General features: G+C 46.9%; 1 protein-coding gene across 1 annotated transcript; it reads right to left on the bottom strand.

The window, feature by feature from the left end:
• Positions 1-6,632: 6,632 nt before the first annotated feature.
• Positions 6,633-7,154, bottom strand: LOC115981318. The gene has a single exon (XM_031103471.1). The coding sequence runs from the start codon at positions 7,152-7,154 to the stop codon at positions 6,633-6,635; it is 522 nt and encodes a 173-aa protein (XP_030959331.1).
• Between the last annotated feature and the right edge of the window lie 2,878 nt (positions 7,155-10,032).

The raw sequence follows: 10,032 nt of genomic DNA, 5'->3' as shown, positions 1-10,032 counted from the left end.
AAACAACTCCGCAAATAAGTTTGGTCAACGTCCAGGCCCTCAACTTCCTTCTAAGGTCCGAAATCTTTGTGAGTGAGGATGGGCAACTACGTGCCACTCCTCTTATCTTAGACTACGAGCCTTTTTCTTGCGCTTTTGTGGACGCCGGTCAAGCCATCAAGGTTGGAAGTCCCCGATTAGCTCGCATCGACGTTTCTAAACCAGGCTTTCTTGCTCGGAGAGACCTACCTCCAGTCCAATTGCTTGCTCAGCACGTTCTCCCAGAGGTAGCCTCCCTAGGAAAAGGAGTTGACTCCTTGCATTCATCTCTAAATCAACCAGTTCCGCTTCGCTGAGGAGGGAGAGGCGTCAACCAGGCCTGTAGAACTCTCAGATTTCGGCTCGGACATTGATCGCTTCTCAGCGGCTCACACTCCTGGCTTAGTAATTGCTCAGATTGACACTAGCCAAGAAGTTGAAGAGAAGGATATGGATCTGAAGCCGAGGTCTGGTCTGAAGGGTCATTTATCCAACAGAAACAAGGGGCAGTCTTCCAAGGATGCCCCCAAGGAGCAGGTTACAGCCAAGCTTCCTCCTTCTCTTCCCCCCTCTACTGACCTAGCACTACAACCCCTTCCCAATTTGAGGCAGAAGAGACCAGTGGAAGAATTGGAAGAGGGCAAGGTCGGCCCTGAAAAGGCTAAGCAACAGAAGAAGGGTAAAGAGCCCAAGGAAAAAAGGACAAGGTCCGTTGATAGCCGAAATGAGGCGGCTATGAGGAGGGAGCAGCGCACCTGGTCCTCACGCCTAGAGCTGGACGGCACCCCTATTTCATGAGACGCAACTCTTTGGGAGTCCCAACGAGGGCAGACGTCTTACCTTGCTGAGGCCTTGCAGCAGCCCATTCTCCTGCCTCGTGACATGGAGGGGCTCTGGGTTACTCGGCAACCGAATCTCTTCATGTCGCTGAAGAGAAATCTGGCCATGGTAAACGAAGACTCCTTTTTGTTCAATTTCTTTATTTTGCACCTGCCTATTCGTTATTTTCTTTTAATGATTCCTCTGTCACTCTCGTGCAAGTCACTCAACAAATCTTCGTGGTTGAGGAGTGGGCCAAGAAATCCTAGGAAGATCTGAACACTGAGGTTCAGTCCTGCCTTGCTGCAGAGAAAGCTATCGGTGCCCTTAGGCTGGAAAAAGACCGCCTGAATAAGGAAATAAAGGAGGCGTTTAAGGCCCGAGACAGTGCTGAGGCTGGCCTTAAGACCACAACCAAGCAGGCTGAGGATATGCGCCAACAGCTTCAGCTGTCCGAAATAAACCTCGCGACCGAGAAGCAGATGGTTTCGGACCTCAAGGCAGAGCTAATAAAGACAAAAGAGGCGGCTCACTTGGCCAGGGAGGCGACTGAGGCTACGGTGGTAGCCTCCTACGAGCGCAGAGTGGTGGATATTGAGGCCAGGCTGACCGAGGAGGTGGCTACGGTCTGTAGGGACTACATCACTATGTCCTGGGGGGTGGCCTTGGACCGGGCAATAGTTCTCGCGGACTCCGACCTTAGGAAGATTGAGAATATCTTCTTTCCTGAAGATATTCGCGAGATTCCGAGCTCGGTTCCTCTTGAGGAGCCCCTCTCTGCTAGGGTCACTACTTCGGATTCTCTCATACCAAAAGCCGAGGAGGTGCAACCACCTACAAAGCACAAGTCGCCTGAGGATGGCCTCACTAAAAGGGACGTTGTCGCGCAAGCCAAGGAGGCCGGACCTGAGCCCAAGGCAGGAGGCGATCACCTCGAGGCAGAGGTCCTTGCAAAGAGTTCTGCCCAAGATAAAGTCTAGGACGTTAGTGTAGGACTTTTCTTGTAGTTGTCTTCTTTTATCTTTTATTTCCTTATTTTGCCAATGTTTGTAAGAAAATACATTTCGGAGCCTAATGAATGATATGATTTCTTCTTTGAATCTTGTTTTACTGCTTCCTTTTCTGCCTTTGTTACGAATGAATTTCGGTTATGTTACTAACTTCTGAGGGCCAAACATTACTCGAAATTTAAGCAATACGGCTAAGCATGAATGAAAGAATGAAAAAATGATAGTTAACACTTAGATAAAACTGCATCGAGGTTAATTTCCCCCAAGCCTGTGGTCCGAGGGGCCACACAGGACTTGGGTTCTGTTTAACATTTAGATAAAACTACGTAGTAGTTAATTTTCCCCTAGCCTATGGTCCGAGGAGCCAGACAAGATTTGTGTTCTGTTTAACACTTAGATAAAACTGCGTAGTAGTTAATTTCCCCCAAACTTGTGGTCCGAGGAGCCAGACAGGATTTTGGTTCTGTTTAACACTTAGATAAAACTGCATTGAGGTTAATTTCCCCTAAACCTGTGGTCTGAGAGGCCACACAAGACTTGGGTTCTGTTTAACACTTAGATAAAACTGCGTAGTAGTTAATTTCCTCCTAGCCTATGGTCCAAGGAGCCAGACAGGATTTGGGTTTTGTTTAACACTTAGATAAAACTGCGTAGTAGTTAATTTCCCCTTAGCTTGTGGTCCGAGGAGCCAGACAGGATTTGGGTTTTGTTTAACACTTAGATAAAACTGCATCGAAATTAATTTCCCCCAAGCCTGTGGTCCGAGGAGCCACACAAAACTTGGGTTCTATTTAACACTTAGATAAAACTGCGTAATAGTTAATTTCCCTCTAACCTGTGGTCCGAGGACCACATAGGACTTGGGTTCTGTTTAACACTTAGATAAAATTGCGTAGTAGTTAATTTCCCCCTAGCCTGTGGTCCAAGGAGCTAGACAGGATTTGGGTTCTGTTTAACACTTAGATAAAATTGCGTAGTAGTTAATTTCCCCCTAGCCTGTGGTTTGAGGAGCCAGACAGGATTTGGGTTCTGTTTAACACTTAGATAAAACTGCACAGTAGTTAATTTCCCCCTACCTTGTGGTCCGAGGAGTCAGGCAGGACTTGGGTTCTATTTAACACTTAGATAAAACTACACAATGGTGTGGCGCCAAGAATTACAAACTTTCATTAATAATAGTACATTTTCAGGTTATTTACATTTCAAGGGCGTGGTACTACATGTTCGTCCAAATCTTCTAAAAAGTAGACCCCTATGTCGGCTACCGAGGTGATACGATATGGGCCTTCCCAATTTGGTCCGAGTTTTCCCCACGCGGAATTTCTTGCAGTGCCCAGGACCTTCCTCAATACCATATCCCTAGGTGCTAGGGGTCTTAGCTTCACCTTGGCATCATAATCTTGCTTGAGTTTATGCTGGTAGTAGGCGAGTTAGACCATTGCTCTCTCCCTTTTTTCCTCGATGAGGTCTAAGCTTTTTTCTAGTAGCCAGTTGTTAGCATTAGGGCAGAATGTGCTGTTCTTCAGTGTTGGGAAATTTGTCTCTAGAGGAATGACGGCCTCAGCTCCATAGGTCATTGAAAAGGGGGTTTCCCCTATGGGCCTGCGTGGCGTGGTGCGGTACGTCCACAAAACATGGGGTAATTCCTTTATCCACCTTCCTTTCACGTCATCTAATCTCTTCTTCAACCTATTTACTATGAATTTGTTGACGGCTTCGGCCTACCCATTCCCCTGTGGGTAAGCCGGTGTGGAGTACCTATTCGCAATTCCCAACTCGCTGCAATACCTTTTGAAAGCTTTACTATCAAACTAAAGACTGTTGTTCGAGATTAGGGTGTGAGGGACACCGAACCTGGTGACGATGTTCTTCCAAATAAATTTCTTAATGTCAACGTCTCTAATGTTTGCCAGCGACTCAGCTTCGACCCATTTTGTGAAATAATTCGTGCCGACAAGGAGAAACTTTTTATTCCTTACTACTTTGGGAAATGGTCCTAGGATGTCCAGGCCCTACTGCGCGGATGGCCAAAGGATTAAGGGTCCCGCCTGATTGATGTATATTCGGAGCGAACCTTTAGCATTGATCGCATTTCTTCACATATTTCTGCGCCTCTTTCTGCATGCTCGGCCACCAATAACCTTGTGTTATGGCCCTATGAGACAAGGACCTACCCCTCGTATGGCTCCCACAAATTCCTTCGTGCAATTCCTCCAGGATAGCCTCAGTGGCATCTGGTTGCACGCATAGCAAGTACGGCCCTGAAAATGAGCGCTTATACAGTTTGGAGTCTTCGGATAGCCAGAATCGAGAAGCCTTTCTTCTAATCTTGTCGGCCTCGTTCTTATCTTCGGGTAAGATGTCGTTCTTTAAAAACAGTACTAGAGGATCCATCTAGCTAGGCCCTGCCCTGACGCTGTGAATATGCACCAACTCGGTTCTCACCATCGATGGCCTATATAGATCTTCTACGAGTATGACCCGAGGGAGGGGTTGTGCCGAGGAGGTGGCGAGCGTTGCAAGGGAGTTAGCGTGGGTGTTCCCGCTCCTGGATACGTGCATTAGGCTGAAATTGTTGAAATGCGCCTGCAAGCGCTTGGCTTGGACTAGGTATTCTTGCATTCTTTCATCCCTCGCCTCCAATTCTCCATTTACTTGTCCCACGACAAGTCTTGAGTTCGAGAACATGCTTATAGATTTCTTGCCCAATTTCTGGATCATAGACATTCCTTCTAACAAGGCCTCATACTCTGCCTCGTTATTCGTGGCGGAGAAGCCCAGTCTTAACGATTTTTCGATGGTAATCCCCTCGAGGGAAATCAGGACGAGCCCCACCCCTGAGCCCCTTTGGTTGGCCACGCCGTTGACATATGCTTTCCAACAAGTGTGCTCTTGCCGAGAGACTACGCCGATCAGTTTTTCGTCTGAGTATAGTGGCCCTCTTGCTTCTTTTGATGAGAGTTCGACAAACTCAGCTACCAGATCCGCGAGGACTTGGCCCTTCACAGCGGTGCGAGGCATGTACCTAATATCGGAGGCGCTAAGAATCGTCCCCTACTTTGCTATTCTACCCGTGTAATTGGTGCTCCGGAGTATTGATCTGAGCGGGAGTTGGGTTAGTACAACAACGGTATGTGCCTAGAAGTAGTGGAAGAGCTTCCGTGTGGCTTGTACGATTGCCAAGACGGCCTTTTTGAGGGGGAGGTAATGGATTTCTACCTCATGCATCTATTTGCTCACGTAGTAGATAGGCCGTTGTGTGCCGTTGTCTTCCCGAATTAGCACTAGGCTCACTGTGTGAGGGGCCACAACAATATAGGTGAATAGAACCTCGTTGGCTTCAGGACTGGATATGATTGGCGACCGAGACAGATACTCCTTAAGCTGCTAGAAGGCTAAGGCGCATTCTTCAGTCCACTCGAACCCCTTCCACTTGTTTAATAAGAGGAAGAAAGGCCTGCACCTATTCGTTGAGCGGGAGATAAAACGGTTTAAGGCAGCAATCATGCCGGTGAGTTTTTGGACCTCTTTGGGGTTCTCTAATTTGGTCGGGGCTGACTTTAATACCTCTATGGGTCACTGTGTAACCTAAGAATTTCCCTGATCCCACTCCGAATGAACACTTGGACGCGTTCAAGCGCAGCCTGTACTTTCTCAGAATTTCAAAGACATCGCCAAGGTCTCTGACGTGGTTGGAAACTAACTTGCTCTTCACCACCATGTCGTCTATATAGACTTTAATGCTCTTACCCATTTGTAGTTCAAACATCCTGGTCATCATCCTCTGGTAGGTCGACCCGGCATTCTTCAAGCCAAAGAGCATTACCTTATAGTGATAGTTTCCAATGGGGATGACAAAAGCTATTTTTTCTTGGTCGTCGGCAGCTAGGGGTATTTGATGGTAGCCTTGGAAGGCATCCAAAAAGCTCATTCGAGGGTGTCCCACAGTCGAATCCACCAATCTGTCTATCCGAGACATAGGGAAAGGATCCTTCGGGCAGGCCTTGTTCAGGTCTGTGAAGTCCACGCAGACCCGCCATTTCCCACTCTTCTTCTTCACCACAACGGTGTTGGCCAGCCACTCGGGGTAAAATACCTCTTTGATAGCCCCCGCTTTCTTCAATTTCATCACCTTCTCTCTCACCGCATCTGCATGCTCTTTCGACGGTTGCCGAGGAGGTTGCTTCTTAGGTGTCACGGCCGGGCTAACATTAAGGTGGTGGCAAATGAAATTTGGATCGACCCCCAGAGCCTCGTAGGCGTTCCATGCAAACAAGACCATATTCTGTCTGAGAAAGTCAATCAGGGTTTTCTTCTCTTGGGGCGGCAGTTCTGAGCTGACCTGAAAAAATATTTCCGGGTCGGAGCCTACAAGAACTCTTTCCAAATCCTCACAGCTCGCCCCCTCAGCAGGTCCTCCACTACCCGAGGCTAGGGTCGAGGTTGTTAATTGCTATAAGTCATTTTCGGCTGAGGTGGAAGGCTCAGTACTCGGTCGTTGAGAGATGGCAGACACAATGCATTGCCAGGCCATGGCTTGGTCTCCTATTACTTCTTTCACCCGACCCTCCGACGGGTACTTCACCTTTTGGTGTAAGGTTGATGACACAGCCCCTAGGGCGTAAAGCCACGGTCTGGATACAATGGCGGTGTAGGGCGAGTAAGCGTCTACCACTATGAAGTCCACCTCCACTATGTCCGAGCTTATCTGTATAGGCAGCCTAATCAGGCCTTTCGGAGTGACGGTTTTCCCTTCGAAACTCACCAAAGGGGAGTCGTATGCTGTCAAGTCCTTGGTTTCAGCTTCAACCCCTTGTACAAGTCGGGGTACATTACTTCCATGGTGCTGCCCTGATCGATTAGCACCCTCTTCACGTCATATCCCCCAATCCTGAGCGTGAGGACTAGAGCATCGTCGTGGGGTTGGAGGGTTCCAAGTTTATCCTCATCTGAGAATCCGATTAGGGGCGTAGCCATCTCTTTAGCCCTCTTGGATTCCCGGTCGTCAACTTCAACGGGGAGTCGGGCCACTGACATCACTCTGAAAGGATGGGAGCCGGTTCTTCCTGGTACGGCAAGAATGACATTTATTGTGCCAATGGGCGGCTTCAATGTGCTTTGCCTTGTTTCGATGTTCGACTGCTCCTGCAGTCCAACAGGATGATGCAAGAGGTGTCTCAGCTTTCCCTCTCGGACCAGCTGGTCTAAGTGATTTTTCAGATTCCTGCAGTCATTGGTGGTGTGGCCCGGCTCTTGGTGATATTCGCAATACAGATTCTGGTTACGCTTCGTGGGGTCACCTGCCATCCTAATTGGCCATTGAAAGAACGGTTCGTTCTTCACTTTCTCTAAGTCCTTATGTAATGGTTCTCGGAACATAGCATGGACTGCCTGTGCCCCTGTAGATCTAGATTGCTCCGAGTAATCCCTTCTCAGCTGGTTACTGTTGTTAAAACGATCCGACCTGAATTCCCTCCTCTCTTGAGGGACAACCTTCGCTTTGCCCTTTCTCGTCTATTGGTCCTCTTCGACTCTCTTGTACTTGTCAATTCGGTCCATGAGTTGGCGCATGCTGGTGACCGGTTTCCCAGTTAAGGAATTTCTTAAACCATGCTCTGTCGGCAAGCCCCTCTTGAATGTGCTAATAGCGACATCATCGTAATTTCCCTTTATCTCGTTATACATTTCCCAATATCTGTTTGAGTAGGCCTTCAAGGTCTCTCCTTCTCGCATGGACAGGGACATGAGGGAATCTAGGGGTCGAGGAACCCTACTGCTAGTTATGAAGCGAGAACCGAAAGCCTGTGTTAGCTGCTTAAAAGAGTTTATGGAGTTTGGCTTGAGGCCGTCAAACCATCTCATCGTTATGGGTCCCAAACTGGACGGAAACACTTTACACAGCAACGCCTCGTCCCTGGAATGGACGGCCATCCTCTGGTTAAACTGGCTTACGTGCTCTACTGGGTCCGTTCGACCATTATATATGGCAAAAGTGAGTTGGTGGAACAGCCGAGGAAAGTTAGCCCCGCATGAAGGGTGACTGAGAGATGCGGTCCAGGGCCTTACTCATGGCGTCGTTTGCTAGGCTCTTGTAAGATGGGCTTTTGTGGCCACGTTTGTGAGGTTGCTCTTCCTCATAGGAGAAGGTTTCACTTGGCGGGGTTCTCGATCTCCGCCTGTACTCATTGTCCTCCTTATCGTTGGTGTCCGGACTGGGGGAAGGACGCCTTCGTTGCGCTCGGCGTAACTTCTTCTTTAAGTCGTCGATATCATGCTGTAGAGCCCTATGATCGTCCCGCTTGTGGGATGCATGACCTTTCCCTTTCGAGCGACTTCTGCTCGTGTGGGAGGTATTTACACTACCTTCTCGTCGCTTGTCTTGATCTCTCTCCCGTTCGAGGTTCAAGAAGTTGTCCTGCCGTTGGGAGTTTGCGTGTCCTGTTTGGCATAGACTTGATCCTTCCATCTCTAACAGTTTCACTTGCTGAGACACAAGTTATCCCCACAGACGGCGCTAATTGTAAAGTCGCAATTCAGGGTCCAGGCCCAACAGGCATGGGGTTCTGGCCCAAGGAGCCCGAAACAATGAATTTATAGAGAGTGGGTTACAGAACTAGGCCTTAACGAAGTGTATACTAGTTAACATTGGGCCATACAACAATTGAAAATAAGAAAATCTCCTTCATGTCCATTAGATATACGGTCCGAGGAGATGTGGAGGATGTATCTCTGTCCCTGCTCAAAGGCTATGGTTCTCACCTTGTTCTTCTGTTCTCAGTTCCTCTTTTTTCCTCCTCTCCTTCATGGGGACTCCCCTCTCTTATATAGCCCCCTTGAAGTCATCAGAACCTTATATTTGTTGATTATCTAGACCTTCACTTGAGTGCTTGTCCCATCGGACATCTCTCCTATCTTTCATTGAGTTGTGGTAGCCAAGACCACACTATTCGCAAGTCCTCTCCACATTAATGCGGCCAGAAAAGTAGCTGTTATGCATTTAATGTGACAGCTGTAACCTCTCCTTTGGCATCTTACACTTTCTTCCCTCTTACGGGCTTGTGGGACTCATCCTTGTTACTAATGCTCGTAGGAGTGGATCTTTATAGCAGGCAGAGTACATGTTTGAGTCATATTTGGTACGTCCGAGGAGACATTTCTCCTCGGACCGCCTTTTAAATATTTTTGGGCCCATAAGAATTAGGTCGAGAGCCCTTTTGGCTCCCATGCCTTCTCCTCGAACATGGTCAAGTTTTTCTACGGGACTCAAAGTCCCTTGTGTGATCTTGGACCTTTGTCCCTACAGAACTAATTAGAACCCACAACATACCCTTAAATTTGATTGTATTCTTCTTAATTAAATAATATGAACACCAACCATATCATTAACAACCTTAATGATAAAGGTGATGGAAGAACTTTCCATGAGGTTTTTTCTTAAAGTGATGTACAATGTATACTGTTGAGTTTTTCCACTTTTATCTTAGGGCGGTTGGATTCGGCAAAAGGACGTCTAGGATGGTAGGTTTTTTGGGTGCAGTACAATGTATGCTACACATTTTTCTAATAATAATAATGGAGTAGTTTTATGAGCATAAATTATTTTATAATTTTTTAATTACAACCTATCAATGGTAAGAAATTAACAATCAATTTTGCATATACTCTGTTTCTCAAAAAAAAAATTTGCATATACTTACAATATTTTTTTGACCAATCACACTTTATCACGTCATAATTATAATAAGAAGTGGAGAAAAAATTTATAATCTTATACTTTTTAATAATATTGAAATTAAATTTTGGCAGAGACCAGCAAGACATATGAGAGAAAGAGAGAGAGAGAGAGAGAGAGAGAGGATTGAGGAGATTTGGGAGTCCCAAAGAAATCTAGAGGTGGGACCTTCACTCTATTCCTTTTCTAAGCTTGGACTTTTGCTATCAAAAGTTCAAAATATTCAGACACTGCAGATCAAATCTTGGATATTACTACTCAAATTGTCTTTCCAAGATTGATTTTTTTTTTTTATTCATCTCGTAGTCAGATCACCCAAATCGCCGATTTAAAGGCGTTTAGTTTGGAGATAGAGGGTAAGTGCTAATCTCACAAGGAATCTGATGGTTTTCCATCACAGTCACATCCGTCGCCGTCTGATTCGATTCCATTTTGATTCACTTGAATGCATCA

Source organism: Quercus lobata, chromosome 3 (genome assembly GCF_001633185.2).
Source record: "Quercus lobata isolate SW786 chromosome 3, ValleyOak3.0 Primary Assembly, whole genome shotgun sequence".
NCBI lineage: Eukaryota > Viridiplantae > Streptophyta > Magnoliopsida > Fagales > Fagaceae > Quercus > Quercus lobata.
The sequence above is the reverse complement of the archived record's forward strand: the minus strand, read 5'-3'. Positions and strand labels throughout refer to the sequence as shown.

Bases quoted from the DNA above. Each gene is read 5' to 3' on its own strand.
- LOC115981318 (XM_031103471.1), bottom strand. From the start codon at position 7,154: ATGGCAGGTGACCCCACGAAGCGTAACCAGAATCTGTATTGCGAATAT.